This window comes from Hippichthys cyanospilos, chromosome 13 (assembly GCF_059441005.1).
Source record: "Hippichthys cyanospilos isolate Australia breed blue-spotted pipefish chromosome 13, RoL_Hcya_1.0, whole genome shotgun sequence".
NCBI lineage: Eukaryota > Metazoa > Chordata > Actinopteri > Syngnathiformes > Syngnathidae > Hippichthys > Hippichthys cyanospilos.
Genome location: NC_142381.1, coordinates 2,859,181 through 2,883,217, shown reverse-complemented (window position 1 = coordinate 2,883,217; position 24,037 = coordinate 2,859,181). Strand labels below are relative to the sequence as shown.

Sequence of the window (24,037 nt, the reverse complement as noted above, 5' to 3'; positions counted from 1 at the left end):
CCGAGATTACATATTAGTAAGTATGATAGTAGCGATAAAAAAAAAAAATCAGAAAACATTACGTAATACGTGTAGTACTTCCACTGGCAGCTATAAACCGATTCGAGAATATGACGTATAACATACAAGTACGTACACTTGTGTTTGTGTATGTATACACACACACACCATATAACCACACAGTACAATATAGTATAATGTGAGATTGTGTGCTTCCTAATGGTATAGATATTTTTTGAAACAGCAGTAAAATGTATATTTCACTTACCTTGATACAGGCTTCAGGCTTCTCTTCATCGCATATATTTTAATCCATAAAGTGGCTATCCAGTCAAAACAGAAGAATTTTCATTTGGATTTACGCTATTTACTTGCTTCCAAATGTAAATTTCACTCTGCAGACTGGGAGCAAATCTAGTGTTTTTAGAGTAAAAATCTACTCGACGAAATCCACTGTATAGGGAAGAGTAAAAAGACCAAATCATAAACCGCACCACAAAGCGCGGTTCGTGCATCACTTTTATCAAAACGCATTTTATTCAGCTGCCATACACACATAATCACTACAAAAAAAACATGAAACGGATAAAAACAACTACATCGAGTCAACCGTCCCAAAAATGGCCTCGGGTCAGACTTGACTACTAAATCTATTCCAAATTAGGTCATTAAGAGGGCAGCAATATCTATTTGATCATCTGCAGTACATAACGATTACGGGATCGACGCCGCTCGTTAAAGATGGCATGCGAGCGCCAACGTTCGCCTCGTAAAATCTTATTATACGGTGCCGTAAACACACAATAAGCGCAGATTAAGCGCACGCATCCAGACGTTCCGGAGCGCGGGCAATTAAAAGCGCCTCGTGCGCTTTGGGTGACATCATTCGTCTCCGCTCGTGTCATTCTTCGCGAACACCTCATGATGCCGCGCTAGTAAACAGGATGGTCTTGGCTCCGTCTTAGGATTCTCCCGTTAGCGGCTACGTTAAAATATACGGCGGACGACTTGTAAATGCACCGCTGCGACTAATAAAGTTTTTTTTTTTGAAGTAAACGCATCTGGGCTTGTTTTGTAGCGCTCATATTGATATTATTTCGTAAGCAGACACATGCAGATAGAAAATGAGGAAAGTTGAGATATTTTTCGCCGTTAATCGAAGCAAAAGTACGATTATGGGACGTCGAAGGAGGGTTCTCGGGAGAGAATCGGAAAAAAAGCCCGGGCCGATCGTCGTGAGTGTTCATTTGGGAAGTGGACAATTAGAAAGCAGTCAGTCAACATTAAAAAAAATAAATCGGGCTGATTTTCAACTGGATCCCATCACGGTAAGCAAAAAAACGGATTATTGGACGAGCAAATCGAAAAAGTCTTGGCTGACCGTTGTAAATGTTAAATCAGGAAGACGGCCAATTAGAAAGCAGCTAACAAAAGTGTTAGCATGACGCGTTTTAAAAGTCGTTCACCACAAAACGATAATCGGGCCCATTTCCCATTCGATCTCTCATAGTAAGCCGATTAATTGGACGTCCATGAAAGTTTCTCATGAGAGAATCGGTAAAAAAAAAAAGTCGGGGCCGAGCGTTGTAAATGTTAAATCGCGAAGCTAAACAATTAAAAAGCAGCTTACGAAATACACGAGAACATGTTTTAAGAATCATTCACCACAAAAAGATAATCGGGCTTATTTTCCATCGATGGATGTCTTTGAAAAGCGAGAGAATCGGAAAGAAGTCCGGACCGACGATCGTAAAGGTTAAATCGGGAAGATAGCCAATTGGGAAGCAGCTCACAATTTATTCTTATTTTACAGTATTGTTAAAGCTAATGCAGCTGATACTAGCATTGCCATTCATTTCTTTTTAGGAAAAAATGCTATATTGGAGTATTCGGGTCTTTACGAATACTTTAAAAAATAATAAAATTATTCATGGTATCAGTACTTGGTATCCCTATCGGTGACTACGCATGTTGACTTTATTCGGAGGTATAGGCTATGCGATGGCAGCTAATATTAGTATACAGTACAATAATTGCTATTAATATCATGTTTTTCTTTTCTGGGGGGCGGGGAGGGGGGGTATCAAAATTACTAGTGGTATCAGTACTTAGTATCCTATGCGATGGCAGCCAATATTAGTACACTAATATTGCGATTAATTTCATAAAGTTTTAAGCAAAAGTGTTACATTGGCGTATATGGGTCTTTAAAATGGCGTTAGTTTCTTTTTTTTTTTTTGGGGGGGGGGGGCATCAGAAGCTTTAGTGCTAGCAGTACTCAGTATCTCTATCGCTGACTACTCAAGTTGACCGTATTTCAAAGTAGAGTTTATACTACATTAGTTTATTAGTATTGCTATTAATTTCATGAAAATCAAATGAAATTTATTGGTCGTTTTTTTTTGGGGGGGGGGGCTGTTTATCAAAATTACAATTAATTTCATGAAGGTTTCAGTAAAAATGCTACGTTGGAGTATAAGGGTCTTTAAAAAGGTGTTAGCTTTTATGGGGGGGCGTCGTCAGAAGTTTTAGCGGTATCAGTACTTAGTATTTGGTATCGGTGTCGAGGACTCTTACTGGTATCGGTTTGGAACAGAAAGCGGTATTGGGGATGCCTAGTACTAAAGCAGATATGATTCTGTAAGTTATATAAGTACAGTAAGAACATACGTCGCAGTTTATTTTCACATCAGTGGATTCCGCTATAAGGAAGCTAAATAAAAACTAAAATCATATCAAATACGTTGAGAGAAAGAATAGAAAAAAAAAAAATTCTGATCCATGAGCACCAGGTGTGTTCCTGGAAGAACATCAAGCAAGCAAAAAAAAAAAAAGTTCACACATGAAAAAGATATGTAAGAGTCGTTGCAGAATGCACCCCCCCCATTTCAAATCTTTTGGGAAATTTTCTAACTACAGGGAAGCGAACCGTTGGTGCGAACCCGACTGAAAAGTACTCAAACTGTACAAGCATGTATAAAAAATGTCTAGCAACAAAAAATGTCATTCACAGAAAAAAAAGAAAAAAAAAGGACGTATATCAGTTTGGGGCAAAGACATTTAAAGGCACAATCCGCAATATTTCCCACGGCGTGGTGGCAACGGCGTGGCGGGAACGCGGAGCTTCTGCGCTCGGTCTTCTTTTTCGGGCGTAAGGCGGCAGCAAAGTGAGATGCCGATCCCAGCGTGCGCGCAATTAAACATGCGGGAGCACCTGAATGCAATAAATGGGACATCTGCAGGTGCTTTGGCTTTTATAGCTACCGTTGTACGATTTACACCCTTTTGTGTAGGCTTCAAACTCTTCACGCTTGTTTTTTTGTGGAAAATGTTTCAGACAAAAAGATCAAGTCACGCCGTTGAGCTGGCGGTCAAAAAAAAGAATGAAGAGTACGGTGAAATTAGTGTCAAATGTACACATTGCCGTTAACTTCCGCGTTTTCTCAAAAAGACGTTCTTATTCACTTAGATCCTCGTTTTAAAGTGAGAATTCCGACTCACAAATTTCTGAGTTTCCGTCTCAAAATGTTCAATCGACGCTCGCAATTCTCACATTCTATTCTCATGACGCTGACTTCTGATTCGTCAAAATTCTCACTTTAAAGTCTAAAGTTAAATTCTGAGAGCTTTCCGAATTCTCACTTTGAAGGCAAATTTCTTGATTTTATTCTCACAATCCTTGCTTTAAAGTAGGAATTCTGACTCACAAATTTCTGAGTTTCCTTCTCAAAATGTTCACTCCTCGCTCGCAATTCTGACATTCTATTCTCATAACGCGGACTTCTGATTCGTCAAAATTCTTAAAGTCAAACATTAAGTTCTGAGAGCTTTCAGAATTCTCACTTTGAAGGCAAATTTCTTGATTTTATTCTCACAATCCTTGCTTTAAAGTGAGAATTCTGACCCACAAATTTCTGAGTTTCCATCTCAAAATGTTCAATCGACGCTCGCAATTCTGACATTATATTCTCGTGACGCTGACTTCTGATTCGTCAAAATTCTCACTTTAAAGTCTAACGTTAAATTCTGAGAGCTTTCCGAATTCTCACTTTGAAGGCAAATTTCTTGATTTTATTCTCAAAATCCTTACTTTAAAGTGAGGATTCCGACTTTTGATTCAGACTGATATTATTCTCAAAATTCTTATTTCTAAGTCCTAATTCTGACTTTAGTTTGACTCACTTTATTGTGGAAATTCTGACTTCTCATAATTCCCATGTTCCCAAGTCCAAATTCTGCTTTTATTCTTACAAATTCTAACTTTATACAAAAAATTCTGACTTTGAAGTGAGAATTCTCACTTTGAAGTAAAACCCCCGACTTTATTATCAAAATTCTCACTTCTAAGTCAGAATTCCGACTTTAATTTGGCTGACGTTAAAGTGAAAATTCTGACTTCTCACAATTCTCATTTGAAAGTCTGAATCCTGATTTTATTCTGATGAATTCTCACTTTGTGACATTGAAATTCTCACTTTAAAGTAAAAATCCTGACTTTATTCTCAAAGTTCTCATTTCAAAGTCACAATTCTGACTTTAGTTTGACTTGTCGTAATTCTCCTTACTAGAATTCTAACCTCATAACTCTCAATTTAAAGTCAAAAATCATCCTTTAGGACGTCAAATGTCTCGCTAACGTAGAGAATGTACACGCTTGGAGCGTCAAATCGGCAGGTGTCCCGCGTGTTAGCCGCGTGTTAGCGTAGCTGTTTATTTAACGCGGGATGCGGCAGGTCTGAACTGGCCGCGCTGTCACTTTACTCCGCTACAGGTGGTGCGAGACCGACGAGGTTGGAGCGCCCAGGCGTTTTTCCGCGTAACCATCCCGCGCGAAAACGCGGACGACGAGGCTAAGTAGGAAATCGGCGGACTGTGCCTTTAAATCAAAAAAAAGGGAGGAATGCCTTCAAATCGGTCTACTTTTTCTCCGTCTTGAGCGTCTTGACGAAAGCCCACAGGTCCTTGACCACCTGTGACGGACGGGGAAGAAAAGGCAGAAACAGAAAGAAAGACAAGCGTGAGAGACGTGACTCACTTTTCCGAGCGTGTTTTTTTTTTTTGGCGGCGGGACTCGAGATGGGGGCTGTCGGCGAGCCACTGAGGGCTTGGGTGGGGGCACTCGTACATACCAGAGTATATGAGTAGGTGCTTCAGGTCTGACAAATCTCAGCCCGGGCCTATGAAACCAAAGCATTTCCACAGATGTTTCGCCACGCGGGCGGCATCAACGAGCGCCGGGGCCAAATATCGAGGACAAGTTTGTTTTGGAAGGATGAGGCCAGCGTTGGCCTAAAATGGCCGTTTCAGACTCAAATCAAATCATTGATTTCCTGGATTCTTCATGATAATCACGCCTGCCAAATTTCATATATAGACGGACCTTTTGTTATCCGAATTAGGGCAGGGCGATTAGGCCTAATAATATCATGTTTAATTCCACCAGTCATTCTGGTCGATTACAATTTTAATGAATCCAACAAACATTTATTTAAAGAAAGATTTAAAGGATAAATCCTGTGGAAAATATTCAGACGATGATAATGTATACTGATCTTAAAACAGTTTTAAAGTAAACTTTCATAGCTTCTGCAGAACTTGCTTAAATATCACGATTTTCCGCATTAAACGGTGCACCTTCAACGAAAGGCCTGTTTTAAAACCGTTTTCATATATGGGGTGCACTGTATTATAAGGCGCATAGAATAGAAGCTAAAGTAATGGCTGGGGTTCCGTTATCCATCCACTAGATGGAGCTGCGCTGATGGGAATGTCTAAAAAAGGCCAACATCGAGGGTGCACGGAAAATCGAAAGAATCCCGCATTAAAGCGCTTCACAAATGGGGGGCGGTTACAACCTATATCACTGAAAAATAATAGCGTTTTGAGATCTAAATAAAAACGAATTAGGGAAAAAAATTGGCCAACCCTGTACCAAATTTCATTTAAAGTCAAACTGGCTTTGGCGCCGGGGATGTTTTCAAGAGTGGGAAATTGTTTTCTTAAGAATAACAATGATGAAACGAAGCAATTTCAGGACCGTAAATAATAAATGTCCAAACAGCCCCGAGTACACGACTACTATCGGACACTGAGCAGAAACCTTAGAAGCTTCTGAAGTGATTAATTGGCGCGCTAGGAAATAAAAGGCAAAAGGCCTGTTGTTTTGCCACTAAAATGACAAGAAGGCAGCGGGAAAGATTTAGCTTCTGCGTTGCGCCGCTCCGAGGCCTTGAATGTGAATGTGAGACTGGTACCATCCGCATACCGGCGGTGCCTTCGTTAAGGCTACAAAAGACACACACTCCACTAAATCACTGGCAAAGAGGCATTCTTGGCGGGTGTACTCCCAATCCGCCTCGACGCGGGCCCACCGCCGCAAAATGGATGTAATTCAAAGAGAGCGCGGCGTCCTGGAGGGATGTGTGTGCGCGCGGGGCAGAATGGATGTCAACCGTGTGAAGAACAATGGCGCATTCCTGTGAATCCATCGTGGCCAAGTGCTCTCGAGGCTTCAAATGAAGCCGAAGGGCTCTTGACCCCGCGACTACCGAAGACCCTGAAAAACGGACAGCTGTTGTGGACGACATACTAAATATTAAGGCCCGTTTTAGGGTTTCCCCCCCCCCCCCTCGATGTCTGATTGGGATGTTTGGTAGAACCGGATTTCGATCAGCACGTGTATAGGATGCACCCGGAATGTTAGGGTCGAATTCCGGTGATTTCGGTGTTACTGTGTCTTAGATGCACTGACGGTTTGGTGACAATGTAAAAATGATAGCAAAACAGAAAAAATCTAAATTACCGTATTTCTCATAGTACAAGTCGACTTTTTTTGGACCTAATTTTCAAGGGTTAGGGTTAGACTTATACCCTGATAATTCAAAGGCCAATTATTTTCAATAACATGAATTAGAATGCAAAATCAGTAATATGTCTTTTACAAGGCTTAAAATGATTATATATACCTCAAATTTGATATACATCGTTTTAGAGTGTTTGCACGCAAAAGCGCATTTTCATCAAGCGGCGCCTAATTGCCTCTTTGTTGTTGACGAGGCTGCGTGGCTCTTTTTTTTCAACGGACTTTGATGCATTATGAAAAGGAAAAGACTGCTTGACTCATGTGTCAATGGCAGTGAATGAATTAACATGATCAATGCCACCCAATAGAAATGGATCTTTGACGTCGATAGCTGTGAATGCTAACAAATGGGTTCATTCAGTAAACATTTCATTCGGTAAACATCTGGCACGTTTATAGTACTTTTTGCCCATTAGCATTTAACTTTACGATAGATAGAAAAATCCGCTTTTTTTTGGCTTATGTCGTAATGTTTTACCCCCCCAAAAATTGCTTATTTTTAGAAGAGCTAACATTAGCGGTTTCATGGACTGGGGGCCCAATATATATCCGTCACATAAAAGTTGACAAACTGTAGACGCCGGTTGGTAAACAATTTTTTAACAATGCATCAATCGCAACAAACTCACACATGGCGTGAGGCTAAAAATGTAAAAAAAAAAAAAAAAAGGGGGGGGGGGGTCAGGGTAGAAGCTCTGAAGGTCGGTCGGACTTGGCTCTGAGATCTAAACCCATGTGTGCTCACTAAATACATCACCCCCCCCCCCCCCCCCCCCCCCCCAAAATAATACATCAAATATCTCCTGCTCACTCACTTGTTTGTCTGAGATTTTAAAGGAACTCTTGACAAAGTTCTCAAACTTCTGCTCCGTCTTGGGCAGCGGTTTCCCCTGACGGCAGAAGACGGTAAATCAGCGAGTCGCCCATGCGGCAAACACCCCATTGCGAGCGCCGTACCTCTCGGGCCGCCGTCGACAACTTGCTCTTAATCTCGGCCAAAGACGGAGATTTAGACGGCCCGGTCTGCGCTTTGTCTTTTCCTGGAACAGGTGCCTGGAAAAAAAATATATTGTCCAGATAAGACGGGCTGATTGGGATGTCGGATGGAGATTTACAGAGCTGAAGATTCAAAAGATTACATATTAGGGCAATATTTCTTCTTTATTTCTATAAGATTTGAATAGCATCTGAGCTGCTTATGGCGTATAAAATGATTGATATTATGAGCGTGGCAGAACAGCTTGAGCTTGAACCCCACTCCTGACCTATTTAGTCTGGCCCGTGTTTACGGCCTTGGCATGAGGACGCAGCTGGACGCAGATAAAAGAATGACAAGCCACGACAAAATGTACCCTAATTACAACAGCTTTTTTTTTGTGTGTGTGTGTGTGCATTTTTAATACATCAGGTACAAATTAGAAGGGCGAGCCATGTCGTTCCACTTGTTGAAATTTCCATCAAGGGCAAATCCGCAGAAATGAAAGACACGTGCCAGCGAGTAACATGTGTCCAAATGTGTCCTTTTTTTTTTTTTTTTTTATTGAGGACAAGCCTTTGTTTTTGTTCAGTTCTTTGAATCTTGCTGGATTACAAGTAAAATCTCACAGTTGTCCTAGATCAGTGGTCCCCAACCCCCGGTCCGTGGATCAACTGGCACCCGAAATAATGTTTGGAGATGATTTAGTTTAACAGTTCATACGTTTGTGCTTGATATTTGGTTTTTTGGCGCCGCCTCTGGCCGCTGTTGATATTACATACACAATGAGAAAGAAGAAGGATGATGTGGTTTTTCGAGCAGCCAGCAGATGATTACAATTTTACTCAGAAGTTAGACCAGATGAAAAAAAAACCCCTCTTCTACATGATTTTTTTTTTATGACCATATGTATTGCAGGTTTACCTCGATATTGTTTCTCCTCATAAGTTGGACCAGACCAAAACATTATTGATTTTAGGTCTTTTTTCTAACAAAAGAAACAGGCTAAAAAACGAACAAAAGAAAAAAAAAATTAAATAAAAATGGAATTTGGTTACTGGAGGTCATTTATGTGAATGCAACATTATCAATAAACAAGACAACATTGTAATAAACCCACAAACTATTGTTTTGGCACCATGCGTTCCTAAATGCTGGCAAATGGAATAATTTGATTGCAAAGTTAACATTCGAGACGCGTACCACCATCGACACCCGCAGGTTGATTAAAGGAGGGTCTAAAACAGCTGAATGAGTTAAAATGACGAACGTTAGAATAACTGTAAATTTCGGACTTGGCAATTTTTTTCTTATGATTTGAGCTCTGCAGTTTATAGTCCAGAATGCTGCTGAGTATTCTGTTGAAAATGCGTTAACATGTCGCTGTAGGCAGTTAAAAAAAAAGTTCGAGATAAAAATGAAAAAATTCCGTATCCCCTCTTTTTGCATAAATATCCCGATGTTACAACCAGCAGTCCAACAAGAGCGTCCAGAGCGCGTGTCTTGATGCGATCGACACAAACGACACAGCGAGTTGCACAAGCCGACGAGCTTGTCCCTGCACGCTACGGCAGCGTGGAATCCAAAGAAATTGCAGGGTTTCATCGATAGCCAGAGACGTGTTTGAAAGGAAGCATGAAGAGACTCCCGTTTGGGGACTAACGTGTCACGTTGTTCTTTGAGTTTTGCTTCTGCGGATCAGAAGGTCAGAGGAAGGCAACGCTCAGATCCCGCTCACAGATGCTCGATATTTTCTTGAATGCTCAAAGATTTTTTTTTTTTTCCGATTTGCTTGATTTTTCGTCGATAAGTGCCTTAAGATATCAAATGAAAGAATCTGAAGCTTGAGCTTACGAGGCCAAACGACTTTTGAGTTACGACGGGTATTTGTTTGTCTGCCACGCCCACTTTTGGGATCCGGGAATTGTGCATTAAAATTTGGACTATTTGTTACAGATAGATCCATACCGTATCAATGTAATCAATCGATAATTCATTAAGTATTAAAGTATTTGATTACTTTAGGCAGTAAAGTAATAGTTTATACACGAAAGTACTAAGGTAATAAATACTGATTGTTTTACAGTGTTCCGTCATCTACTGTGGCGATTTCATATCCAAAAATACACACAATAAACCAATATCTGTAGATATCTGCCCCCCCTTTTATTTTTTAGTTTATTTATATTGTTTGAAAATAAATAAATAAATCTATTTTTGCTTTGCCCGTTTTTTTTGAAGGAGGAAAAATATCTAAGCGCAATAGATAAGTTCATAAATTAAAATCAACGTAGTAGAGGTTGAATTTTCATTTTAATTAATAAAAATGCAGTTTTTGTTTTTATTAGCCTTCCTTCCTCAAATGCAAAGCAAAAAAATACAAGGAAAAACGTAAGAAAAACCTGCCATAGCAAGTGTTATGGTCATAAATGAAAATCCATGATTAAAGTGAACGGTAATGCATAAACTTATGGATAATTGATTTTTTCAAAGCAATTGATTACTTTATTTAATGTATTTAGTTAAAAGCCATTTTTAGACACTTTTTTTTAGCCAAACACTTGAAGAAAAAATAAAAAAGATCAAAATAAGTAGCTGAGATTCAATGTCTGGACGTAAAAACGTAAAAATACGTCTTTGGCATTGAATGAGTTAGTCCCATTCGAGAAGTTCCTTGAATTGCGTGCAAATCAGAGAGAATGTGTTTAAAGCGCCGTTGGGCTTTGCTTGAGAAGAAAACTTTCCCTGATTGTCTTTAATAGCGCCGTCTCGCCCGGTCCAAGACATTTTTCTGTCACTGCGAGAGCCAGAAACGAGAGTGCAAACACCTGACATCGTTCTCATCCCGCTTGACGGCACGTTGACTGGACGGAGAAATACGCCGAATTTGATCAAAGTGTGCAGGAGAGCAACCGGCGTTTAAAAGCGAGCTGCAACGTCAGACCCCGAACTTTACGGCGCAAAATGATTTAAAAACCGTCACGTCGTTTGTCCGAGACGGCAACGTCCGTCTTTGAGAATTAAGCCAAGCCATTCCAGTCGAAAACATCGCCCCGTCTCAGGGATAAGAGATCGTATTTTTCAAATGAGCCCGTGTTTAAAAAATATTGTCATGTGTCCCTTTCTCCGCGAGACCTGTATTTTACAGCGTACATCAAAAGGTGGAAATAAAAAGAGAGGGGGGAAAAAAAAAACTTGGCGCACATGCGGAGCGCTACGGACAAAGAGCACATATGCTGCTGGCTGCTAGCCAGCCAAATCCACTACATTTATTATTTACAGGCAGCTCCGCGTATAAGCCAGCACCAAAAGCCAGCTGCGGACCTGAAACAGCTGATAAACACGGCGGCTTTTTTCATCTGGCCCAGACGCTGATTACAGATGCCACAAAACGCGGAACTTAATCACAAGCACGCTCTCATTTGACGCAATCTGTCGTCTTCAATCCGAAGCGAACACATGTTTTCGCAACACCTTTGCTCGTCGGGCTCGCCCCGGGGGAGGGGGCGGGGCCGGCCGAGCCGCGAAGTCTTGAAGTGATCCGGCTCGACGTGACGGAGCGACCGCAATCGCACAGGAGTAGTGTGTCGACCCTAATTGAGCCGCGAGCTTGTTCGCCAACGGCCCCAAATCCCGGATACGAGTGAGGGGCTAAAAGCCGATGAGGCAAAAGGAAAGGCAAACCTGCCCCTTTGGGGACGCCCCCCCCCCCCCTGAGCGGAGAGATGACACTCGTGGCCTTTTAATTATGCCAATAGAACAGTTGTAATGTCGTTACCGTATTTTCCGCACTATAAGGCGCACCTAAAAGCCTGAATTTTTTAAAAAAGCTAATGGTGCGCCTTATAATCAGGCGCGCCTTATATATGATCAATATTGAGATTGGGATTCGTAAATGGGAAATTAAGTAAGCTTGACCTGTTTCTTTTGTGTGCTTACAGTTGAACAAGGTTGCTCATATTGACATTGAGTTATTATGCTGTTATTATTTGAGTTATTTTGTTATTACTTTGAGTCTTACTATATTGTGATTGAAAAAGTTTTAAAATATGTCATTAATTGGGGGCGCGCCTTATAATCCGGTGCGCCTTATATATGGAAACGTTTTAAAATATGTCATTAATTGAGGGTGCGCCTTATAATCCCGTGCGCCTTATAGAGCGGAAAATATTGTATATTCATACGCAAACTGTTATTTTGCTATGAAAAATACATTAGCACTCTTTCTGTTTGGGTTTTATCGAAGGGAAGGACTGTTGAGATGTTTCAGATGCGACCAAAAAAAATGTTTTGTGTCTAAATCACTGTTGTGCGGACATCTTAGCGACAAAAACTCATTTTCTCCTTGTGGCCCCAAAAGCTTGGCGTCACTCAAATGATTTATTTTCAAACAGTGATTACTAAAGAACGGAATATGGTAGACGCTTACTTTTTTCTAGGTAAAGAACGGAATCCAGTCTTTCATTGTCGACATACTCGAAAGATAAAATATTCCGCCACTGAAAGAGTTAACGGGGACCGACCAATTGTTGCAATCGTTTCAAATCGATTTACTATCAGCGGTCAGATTTTTTTTAAATGCCCGCCGATATTTGTTCATACGCAATATATCTGATCCGGTCTCCTCAGTCTTGCAGCTTTTTAAAATCAAGTGATATGGTTGATTATTGCAGCTCCATATCGGTCCAAAAGACAGCTAGCGCGCGCAAAGGAAGTATCGGTATTAAATAATTTATGCTTCCGCTTGGTATCCATAGGATATCGATCTCATCGGTAGCAATCATTGCTTTATTGACGACGTTAAGCCCTATAGTGGAAATCGTCTCGAAAAGAAGCGAGCGTTTCCAAGCGCTGCTCGGCAGTGCAAGCGCCGACTCGTCCTTTTGTCCTAATGATGTCACGCGATGTCTCCGGATCCGGGGGTCGCGCATGTCACTCGGCGGGCCGGTCTTTTTGAAGGTTCTCGTGCGCATTAGTTCCAATCTGGCGAGTCATACCCACATAAAAACAAAACCAAAAAAAAAATAATAATCTTTACACTTAATGCGCTCCAGATAGGCACCTGTTTGAACACATGTCAATCAGCTGCTAAAAAACAATGACTCACCCTCTGGGATAAGTCTGAGCAAAGTGGTTAACAACTTTACAACTCTGACGTCTGCTTTAAGGCACAACTTCTCCAAACTCATCAATCTAAAAGAAAACCAGCTGGAAGATAAATGGATTTGGGATCGGCGCGACTTTTGTGGATTCTCATGACAAGTCCGGTTACGCAAGAAGGTGCAGCCGCACGCTGGGCCGCCAGAGGTGAGAACTGCGGTACTGGCAGCAGATCTGACGAGGCGACCTAATGACCAGTCACCTGCGCCCAGGAGAGCGAGAAAGGGGGGGGGCAGACGTCCACGCCCTCTTCCTCGCTCCTTGGGGGCATCTGGAAGCGCAAGCTGCACCAGACATCAAACGTTGGTAATGAGAGCAATTGGGAGAAGGTGTGTCCAGGAAGCGAGGGGTGTGAAGCGCTTGTCAAGGGGGAACAGTTGTTGGGTACGGGAGAGGCCGCGGGAAAAGGCGAAACTCCGCCGGCCACAATTTCAAACTGGTCGGACGGTATCGGCGACAGGTGTCGTCAAAACCGTGCTGCCGGAATATCGGATTTTTTGCAAATCCCCCGAGGAAAAAATCAATACAAATTCGCTAGTGACGATAAATGAGATCATTATCGATGAAAATTGTACAAGTGTACCTAAAATTTTATCTTTTTTTTTTTTACATTAACAAAAGAAAATCAACTTTCAGCAACGTTTATACAGGTTTCAGCTTATTCTGAATCTGAAAAAAAATATCTTAAAGCACATCACAGTGCCTGAAACTTCAAAAAAAGTCAATCCTCAAACGAGAAACATTTATGACCAACTGATTCTTAAAGCAAAAGATTCAATCATAACAAATGTAAATGAATCTAGTAGATTAACACCGATCTACAATTTTGAATATTTTAACCTGAAGAAAAAGCTCTAAAACATGCTATTTTTTTTCCCCCTCAAATCATGAACTCATTCAATGCCAGGGATATACTTTTACGTTTTTTTTTAAGAGTCCGGCCAATACATCCCATTTTTTTAACCCGATAATTCTTTGCGCTGAGGGGTACTGAAACCCATTGATCTAAGTGAGCACAATAATCAGGTAGACTTTGTAAAATTCACCCAAACTGAAGTAAAAAAAAGGAGGCGAGGTCGACTTGTATCCAGTAGGGTATATAATACCATTCAAGTGGTATACATTGCGGACGCAATTTTGCTACATGATGTTAATGCTGGAGTTAATGAATAAAACATAACACACCACAACAAATGTAATTCTAAAACCGAATAAATCCGACAATGTTAGAAGCCCCCCCGCCCACCCAGTGCAAAAGCCCCATTTCGCTGACCTCCGGAGTCCCGTTCTTCATGTTTCACACAAATCACAACCTTTCCAGGGGTCAGATAAGCAGCAATTGCTCCGGCCCGAGCGTCTTATCTTCGTCGCTGTCAAAGCCGTTTGATCAAACGCGCGGAGAAGCCGGCCAATTTGTATCGCCTCGCCGTTGCGCCTTCCCGTGCGGGCTGGCGGGGGCCATCAAAAGGTGGCCGCAACCCAAGACGGAGGGGTCGGGACACGGGGTCGCGGGGTTTAAACCTTGCCCCGGGAAACCATTTTAGAGGTCAGGTGTGTTTGCTTAAGAGAGAGGCAGAGTTCAAGATTTGGGCTTTGAGAGGCGGTCGCCCAAGACATTCCGCCAGAGAAGTTTCCTATCGGGTCCGGCTAATTACGATGCGCTTATCACATTCCAGAGAACGGGGAAGGGGAAATGGATTTTCAGTCAATTTCAATGTCCAGTGGCTCTCAACTTTGTTTTTTCCAACGGCACGGGCGCATTTTAGCTGTAAGTTGTTTCATGTTGCAATTACTTTGCTCTTAATTTGAAAAGAAAATGTCCTGTCCCAGTCCTAGCATTAAAAATCAGCCAATTAGGTTGGCTGATTCCTGCAGAAACCCTGCTAAAATCTCACGTACCCCCGAAATTGCCTTCGCGTACCCCATATCCCACATCCCTGGGGGTTACCCGTACCCCCATTCGAGAACAAATTAAAGGCATCCAACATCGCGTAAAGGAGTCACCATCAGGCAATTCATCTGTCGGTTGTGTCATGTTCCAATTAATTCGCTCTTAATTTGAAAGGAATCATACTGTTCCTATCATGGCATTAAAAAGCATTGAATTATATTTATTGATACCTGCAAAAAACCTCACATACCCCCTGGAGTAAACACTCCTGTCACACGATGTTTTGCAAAGGAGTCAGTGTCACACAATTATCGGTTGCATCATGTTCCAATTAATTTGCTCTTAAACGAAAAATGCTGTTCCCGCAATTGCATCAAACTATTTGCTGATACCTGCAGAAATCCCTATTAAAAGCTTACGCACCCCAACTTAAGAACAACCGTTTGAGTCAAAAAAAAAAAAAAAAAAAAGAGTTTATGTACCTTAGTCTTTGGTTTACCCCCCGATCCTGACGCTTTTGGCGCAGGGCCATTCTGTTTCATCTGACTTTTGTTAGGCTTCTTCAATATTTCTGAGCCCTATGGAGAAGAACAGATGTATATATATCTATATACACATAAAATCAACATAAACCCTGTGGTAGAAAGTATTAAAGATGTAGAATATTAGATCAGAACATAATGTGTGCATTAAAATGACCATATTTTGCCAAATAGATTAATTCTAAATAAAAAATTCTTCTTAAGTGTCAAGATAAGAGAACTTGGCGCAGGTTCCGATGAATAACTACCTCCCAAACACGCCGCAGGGCCCCCAATTAGGTTTCTATTGATAGAATTCACCTGCGCGATTATCTAATAACCCACATTTCCTGGCCTCCGAGGTGCTTGCGAGTGTAATTGCCCGTGTTGACATAACAACTACAAGACCATTATTCGTGTCGTTTCCCCAAGCCAGACCTCTAGAAAGATCAAGCGGCGGCGTTTACGAGACGTTTTGGAACAAAAGCGTGCAAAAAGCTTCCGCTGTGACAACGGAGCTGTCGCGTTTTAATACTGACGAAAATAATAGGCACACAAGCCACGGCGGCGGTGACTGATGCGAGCTAGCAGCTCACTGGTTAAAAGCAAGCCGCTAATGTGCAAACGCCACGCTCTCATTGGCTGAAGTTAAACACTTACAGTATGAGAGGTTTCTCGCTTGAATATGATGTGTTATTGTTTCTGTATTGTGCACAGGGAGTGTGAGGAAACCGAGTGAGGAAATCAACAGGTGACAGACGCGCTCAGCTGTCATGTGACCCCGAGGCCAGGATGGGCGCTCATGTCGCAGGTATGCGCATCTGCCCCGCTTTCATCTCTCGCCCTGGCACTGACCGCTTCTATTTCCGCCCCGCATGTTTGCCTCAAAATTGGGCTCATACACACACACACACACATGCAGTTGAAAGTAATTGTGGAGACATGCAGAACGTGTTCAAAGGCCAGGGCCAGGTGCAGGGCTGAAATGGCACATTTAAAAAAAAAGAGCAATCATATTAACAGTGGGATGACAGAGGAACGAAGATATGCAGGCTTGCATGTGTGCAGAATCCTCTGACATGTGTTAAGATGATACGAAGATCTGCAGTGGAACCTACAAAGTGCAACAATTTGGAGTTCTGCGATTAAAACAAAACAAAAGACACCAAAAATAAAAAACTATGGAGTTTGAAACCATCATCAGGCATGTCAGCAAATCCCGCGAGACTTCAGCTCAGGGAGTAAAAAGGTCGAATACATTACACATTTACACGCTTGTCGTTTTGAAATATCGGGCTTTATTTCAGGGAAGAAGGGGTGCGTCAACTGAATGCTGTAAGGGATGCGTCGCTTCTGAAGTCTAAAAAAAATAAGTAGAAGGGTTAAAATGCAACCATTTGGTCCATAAAATGTCATTTTTAAACACAAGGGATTGTCTGTTCACGGAGAAAAAAAAAAGTGGGCCATTCTTGAACGGCGCCTTAAGAGGAAGTCAAGGCAAAAATGTTCTTTAAAATAATTACCTTGATGCGTAGGGAGAACAGACCATTCGGAATAATATTGCTTTTAAGCAGAAAACTACAGCTGGTTTTAGCCATCTCAATCTCGGGGCGGCCATTTTGTCAAAAATGACATCACAGTTGCTCAAGTGACGGCCAATCAGGACTTTCCCTTCACGTTTTCGGACACTTGAAGGTACATGGTATTTTATTTTACTACAGGTATCAGCAATTCTAATTTGAAAAGATTTATTTTTAAATGAAGAGCAATTTTTAATTGGAACATGAATCAATGTATTGCTAAATTGTGTCATAGTGAAGAATATGCAGAAAAATACCACAACAAATGTAGTTCCAAACAAGGATAGAACAACAACTCATTTGAGCAATTTTTGTTCGTCCCAAATTGCTTTGCATTGATTAGGGTGTACTTGGTTAGCTCTTTGTTCCAAGTGTGAGTTATATTTCAATATCTTAAAAATCAATTGGCATTGGAGGTTCCACTGCATTTTGCCGCCGTATATTAGACAAGCCTGTCTATACAAATAATGCATTTATATGCGAAGTTGGCTGCGAGTGCAGTCATGAAACAGTGCCGTCCTGCTGTTGAGACAGTGAGAATTCCCGTAGATTACAGAGGAGAAATCCGATCATTACGCCACGCCAACCCTGTGTTTTACTCGGCAAAAACAGGTGGGCGCAAGAGTGAACAGGATGAAAAAAAGTTCCATGTTTTTTGCCTTGTACAAGGGGGGGGTCAGTGGGTGCACGGGGGGTAGGCGGGGCTGGAGACAAATGAAACGTTGCCACGGGACACATGCAGGCCCGGGGACTTTGAATGAAGCTGGGAACAAAAGGACTTGAGGAAGAAATGCATTTGCATGCAAGCCTCTATGCTGACACCTAGTGGACAAATAAGGACTCGTTTTTCTTCATGCATTTTGTAGCGTTTTCGATAACCAATCAAGAAAAAACATCCTCCTAAGACCCAGCCTGTTTATATGAGACACAGAAAACTCCATGTCCTTTACTGAGGACACAAGGACTTAGTGTGTGTTAAACAATAGAGACCAAAATGTTATGCCCACTACTGGGTCTCAGGACGATATAAAAGAATGCAACCAATCCAGAAGGAAAAACCTGAGCAAAAAGACTGGCCTTACTTTCTTTGCGCTCTTCTGGGGTGTAACCTCATTTTCATCACTGTCCTCATCTTCATCATCACTACAAAACACAACATTATAACGTTTGAGGCTTATAAGCTTGGCCGATTATTGTAAATTCAGAAATAGGGGGAAAAAAAAAAAAAAAAAAAAAAAACATACTCATCGTCATCCTCGTCCTCGCTGTCTTCATCAGAGTCCATTTTTAGCTTTTTCTGCACAATGAATAAGAAGCAAAGGGAATTTTTGCACCCCTTGGAATATTTTAAGGGTCCTGCAATAGTTTGCAATCATTTTAATTAGGACAGCTTGTCTGGAACCAATTCAATGCGGCAAAGTGAAATGATTACGACATGAGGCGGCAAGAAAACAGCCAAACAATTCATTGCGTTTAACACAAAACACTATAAACTGTTTCAGCAGATTAGCCATATTGATAATGGGTTTATAATGGGTTTGGGAATTTTAGCGGATTATTTCAGTAATCAATTCTAAAAATATTTGATCGTGTTATCGCTGTTCGAGGGCTACCTGCGAAACCTTCTTGTCCAAAATCAAGCCAGCAGGACGCTTCACTGGCGACGTGTTATGTTCTTCTTCTTCATTGTCTGAATCTTTCACACCTAATAAAAAAGAAATAAATACAAATACAGACACACATAAGGTTATCTTTATTCAAATTCACTGCTATACATTTTTTTTAATTAAGAAAATGCAGAGAATAACAAAACTGCAATTATTAAACTTCTCGACATTCTATTCAGTTAGTCTGCACCAAAAAACGTCGACAACTAGATGTTGAATTTCATTACTCTGTGCGTAAAACTTGTGCATACTCACTGACAAAATGCTGTCCGCTGATGTGTATCGGCCCAGAACCTGACAGGAGACGTAATGTAACCGGCGGTGTGATCTCAAAACCACCTAAACCCATCTAGAAAATTAAGACGTTAAGTTAAAATTTCTAGATTCCGATTCAATGCACGCAGGCTTCAAAAAAAATCAAATACAATAAAAAAATAACGACTGGTTTCGACTCACAGAGGGCAGCACGGATGGCTTCAGAACAACGAGCGGCACTTTGGTGGCCTTTCCGTCATAAGTGAGGGCCTCCAGCTCGACCATGTGGAACTTGTCTTCAGCTTCGGCTCCCAAGCAAGCCTGAAACAGCGGTATTGTCTTTAGATGCATTGAACCCTCAACGGGTTTGCTATTCAGATACCTTTTTTGGTGAAACCTATCCTTGTGCTACTCCTACAACATTTAAAGGTGCAAAAAAAAAAAAAAAAAAAGCCTGTCCACATGTGTTGCTGCACCGTTTGTGCTCTTATAGGATAAGAATGCTATTGTTAGCTTGTCTATGGGGTTTCTCTGTGGATTAGCATTTGGCTAGCAGAATGTCGCTGCCCACCGGCTGTCATCTTACTCAATTAGAATAATCAGTGTCGATCATAGATGTCAAAGCCCAGTCCTCGATGGTCGGTATCCTGCATGTTATTGGTGTTTATCTCTCAAATCCACCCGATTTAAATGATTAGGATAGTTTTCAAGCTTCTGCAGGGATTGCTGATGGGTGAATCATTCGAATGAGGCATTTTGGGGAGCGAAACCTGGAAACATGCAGGATACCGGCCGCCGAGGACCAAAGTTTGACACCGGTGGTGTAGATGATGGATCAATGGAAGCACAATGTTCGCTTTAAAATGTATGTATTTGCAATAGTGTAACCCGATTATTGTGAGGATTGAGTTCCACAAATTATTCGCAGTAACCGAAATCCCCCAGTTCGATTGAACTTTTGGTTTTGTTAAAAAATGCATTTAATAGATTTTTTTCTCTGGATGAAGAATATCAGGAAAAACAGCAACGTAAATCTGCAACAGAAAATATTATGGCGAAAAATGAAAAACCCGCGATAGAGTGACGCCATGATAATGGAATGAAATACTTTCAATTATTTTTTCCCATGCATTTAAAGGTGAATTAACACATGATCACCCGACTGCCGAAAAAAGATGGCAGATTCGCGCCAGTCGATGGAAGTTGGCGCCGATTTAGTGCGGACGGCGTTCCGGTCAACTAATCATTGCGTTGTTTTTTTTTTCAGTCTTTTTATTAGGTTTTTTTTCCGCACACCCGCGAGGCTAAGCTATTGATTTTTCAGGTGGCCTTACCGCTTTGAGGGACAGCTGTTGCTCCGTTTCATCGTCGTCGACATCAACTTTGTACTCCCGTTTGTCCGATTTGAGGGTGCAACCTGGATCGAGACATGCAGCGTAAAACCGGCGCTCCATGCATGCACACAGCAAGTCAACAAAAGAAGATCTGCAATAACTTGAGGTACGCATGTTTGCTATTTCATGTCCTTTACCCACTGCTAGCTAACAAAAGAGTACAACCGGAGCGGTGAAATGAGCCCGTTAAAAGTAGCAGCGTCCTAACTAAACGTAATATGCGAGTCGGGCGAAAATGCACAAACATAATTTTGTGTATCGAAGGATAATACTTACCAAATAAATACATTTGTGGTCTGCTTATGTCTGAAATGTCGCCCTCCATCTTTGTTGTTATATGTAGGGGGTTTTACTTCCGTAGTTTGTCTGAGCGACGCCTCGCCAAGCCAATGGGAACGTTAGGAGCGAGGCGCAGGACGACCGCAGTAATTTGAGCCAATAGAATCGAAGTAGGGGCGGGACAAAGGGTTCACTCTTGAATGAACGCTAGAGCGCGCTATCCTAAAGTGGATCGAAGTAAAACAAAAAATACTTCCAAAACTCAATTACAATTTATTTAAGCGTTATAAGTAGACAAGTGTATATATATATATATATATATATATATATATATATATATATATATATATATATATATATATAATAAAAAATCCAGCAGAAGGAATCAATACATTGTGCAAAAGTAATGCTACAAAAACAATAAAATTACAGTTAAAAAAATAATATTAATACTAATTTTGTAACGACATAAGGTGATACTTTTTAAGGTGGTGTAAGGAGTCACACTCATTTTTGCTGCTGAGAAGATCCTAAAATATTTCAATATCTTATTCCTCAAAGACCGTTGTGTTATCATCTCCATGCTGCCTGTTTAAAATTCCTCCATACACCAGGTGTTAGCTTTATTTAGTTTTTATGATCCCATTTACCTCATCCGCAAATGACCCGTGCATTTTCAAAATCAAATGCGGCCCTTGAGCCCCCTTCATCCAATCTATTCCCAAATTGCAACTTTTGTTTTAGAAATAACCCCTCTTCAACACCGGGTGGGTTATTTGGAACTAAAAACAGGCAATTCTGCACTTGCTAAAAAATACTGACAGTAACACGAGACCATTTAAAGGAAGAATTACCCGAGTAGAAAATTGTCTACTCGAGGACCAAATGACACATAAAACAGCGGAGCGAAATTTCTCTTTTATGCTCAGTTTGCTTTACTCATCACCCTCACACTGCACATCTTTATATTTCGAGCGTGCAAAGATCACCTTGAGCACTCCTGTGTTTGAATTGCCACCGAAGCGCGTGTGTGTGTGTGTGTCACCCCCCCCCCCCCCACACACACACACACACACACACACACACGGCAGCCAGCTGAAAGGCTCGCCAGTTGCCTTGCGAAGGCTCACGTACGTCACCGTTTGAACAGCAGGTGTTAAATCACACGCAGGGCCAAAAGCTCCGATTTTGACCCGACTGGAATGACTTGTCTTCACGCATGGTCGGACGCTTTGAAGGGGAGGCACATCTGCACGTCAGCAGATCACTCAACACCTTTTGAGGGTGGCGCAACGGCTGAAATTGATACACACTATATTTTATGCGAAACCTGGCCCATTTACTATTCATCTATTCCATTTAAGCAGCAGAGGTGTACAAACTACGGTCCCGGGGCCTTTTGCGTCCCACCATCTACTTTTTTTACGGCTCATGGCGAATACATCAAATACATTTTGACATGTCCTGCAATGTTATCAACCCTTGCGCAGTATTTTGTCCAATCCTTTGATCTTTACGTCAAAGGCATCTCACATCAGTGGGAAAGCATTGAAAGAAGACAGTATGGAGCTGAAATGTCACCCAGATGTGACAACATGTTAAAGTTTAACATGGCACGACCACTCACTTATCATACTAGAAGGCGTGTGCTATACCTTGGCGAAAATACTGCCGGAATAATGTGGAAGAAAATGTCCCAAAAATTGCACAAGGGTTAAAAAGTTTTTTTGTTTTTTTTAACATGCCACAGGATGGTGTAAAAGGTCTAGCTTACTTGAAGGTAATCATTGTAATTGGATAAATTGTATCAACATTTTTTCATAATTTAAAAACAGCTCAGCTTGAGAATACATTGGGTCCCAGTGACTCGCAATACTAAAAAGCTATTGGTCCCAACCGAAATGATTGGAGTCCCAAAAATACGCAATCAAAAGGACAAAGTAAGTCTAGCGTTCAAATTGGAAGACATGAACAAAAAACAACAATAGATACTAACAAATGTCCCTCTAAAATGTATTAAAACATGTCCGTTTTGTTCCTCTTCTCGATCTTCAGAAGCGTTTCGTTTTCGCGTTTTACTTTCTGTCCCATTGCAACCTGATTGTGTCTTATTTGACTGGTCACTGATTAAGGATTAATAAAGTCTTTTCAAGGGAAATCTTATGAAACGAGCAGCTGCCGGCGTGCGACGACTCGTATTTATTGCGTAAATAAAAGGGAAATTCTCCAGAAGTTTTAATACGTGAGCAAATGGCACAACAACAGCTGCGAATGGCGTGGCGCGATGAGACACTTAAATAAACATGTTTGGTATAAGCCTGCTCTTTGTTTAGACAGCCCGACGAAGCTCTGCATTGTCTATGAAGTCGCAAATGTTGCTTGGGGAGCAACTCGAGAGCCACCATTTTACATGTGGCTTAGTGGAGGATAAACAGTTTGTGCAAGGGGTTTTTCTGGTTTGGATTTGTTATATAAATACGCCTTCATTTAGCAGAAAGCACAAGTATCAAGCTGCCGAATTGTCCTTTGAATTAAATAAATGTTGGTCTGTAGGACTTGGTAGATTATACCGTGATACAAACAAGGTGAGGTTTTTCTATTGTTAAAAACAAGTATCCAGGATTTTTTTTCACGCATTAATATTGATGGGAAGATTCAAAATACGATCACATTTATATTGTTCTTTTTAAATTATCAAGTGCCTCCACATATAACCCAGCTGTACCCCCATTTGAGAACTGCTGGGTGAAACTAAATATTCAATATCAACTGATACCGTATCTGATATCGGTACGCTCCCATTCCCATTTCTCTGAGACGCTAAATACGATAATACCAATAACTACGATTTGAAGCGGTAATATGAACCATTTTTTCTTTTTTGCTCTTCTTCTGCACTTTCATCTACAGTTCTTTTTTTTGCTGTATGTATCATCCTCATAAATGCTAACTACAGCTGTAACAACAATTTGAAACAGTAGTACTACCCCTCCAAAAAATGTATTACCCCCCCCCCCCCCCCCCCCCCTCCACGTGTACATAAACAGGCTTCGTTTTGACTTGTATAGTTTTTATAAGGAGTTGCGCCAACAACGGCGCATAGCTCGAAATGTTTGGGAAAGCCTTTTCCCAGGCAGTCCGACCCGCCGTCATTATTCCCTACCGGCAGCTTGCATCAATGTTTACAGTCGGGCCGTCTGCGTCCCTTCGGAGTTCCGCTAAGTGAACCGTGGCCGATTCAATGGCCTGCCTGATTAGGAGTTAAACGTCTCCAAAGAATGGAGACAAGTGACGGCCGCAGACCAAGCGTGACACGCGCAGTGTGCCGAAACAGTTGTCTGGTTGCCCCGCAAACACGAGATAGGAAGTCCGATACCGGCCCGGGCCTCGCCGGTTTGTTCGTAAAGAAGACGGTGATAGAAAATCAAAATCTCGAAGCACCTGCGGTAAAA

The 24,037-nt window shown here is 41.5% G+C and overlaps 2 protein-coding genes across 3 annotated transcripts in view; one reads left to right on the top strand and one right to left on the bottom strand.

The window, feature by feature from the left end:
* Positions 1-514: 514 nt before the first annotated feature.
* Positions 515-20,654, bottom strand: npm1b (nucleophosmin 1b). 2 transcript variants are annotated; one of them, XM_088430948.1, is made up of 11 exons: positions 20,583-20,654; positions 20,247-20,329; positions 19,114-19,233; positions 18,913-19,006; positions 18,604-18,695; positions 18,235-18,287; positions 18,073-18,133; positions 15,372-15,467; positions 7,820-7,915; positions 7,678-7,752; positions 515-4,970 (listed from the first exon to the last, which is right to left on the bottom strand). In XM_088430948.1, exons 1-11 carry the CDS (start codon positions 20,629-20,631, stop codon positions 4,917-4,919), a joined length of 873 nt encoding a protein of 290 aa, XP_088287074.1. In that variant the 5' UTR covers positions 20,632-20,654; the 3' UTR covers positions 515-4,916. The 2 variants fall into 2 exon arrangements, with proteins under 2 accessions (XP_088287074.1, XP_088287075.1); XM_088430949.1 differs by lacking the exon at positions 15,372-15,467.
* Positions 19,117-24,037, top strand: part of adad1 (adenosine deaminase domain containing 1 (testis-specific)) — a 78,742-nt gene continuing 73,821 nt past the window's right edge. Inside the window, exons 1-2 of the mRNA XM_088430934.1 lie at positions 19,117-19,244; positions 20,237-20,412. The gene's annotated coding sequence lies outside the window, so the exon portion shown is untranslated. The remainder of the gene's footprint in view (positions 19,245-20,236; positions 20,413-24,037) is intronic.

Bases quoted from the DNA above. Each gene is read 5' to 3' on its own strand.
- npm1b (XM_088430948.1), bottom strand. From the start codon at position 20,631: ATGGAGGGCGACATTTCAGACATAAGCAGACCACAAATGTATTTATTT. The intron at 20,330-20,582 runs GTAAGTATTATC...GTCTCGATCCAG, and splicing joins ACCACAAATGTATTTATTTG to GTTGCACCCTCAAATCGGAC. The intron at 19,007-19,113 runs GTGAGTCGAAAC...TTAATTTTCTAG, and splicing joins AGCCATCCGTGCTGCCCTCT to ATGGGTTTAGGTGGTTTTGA.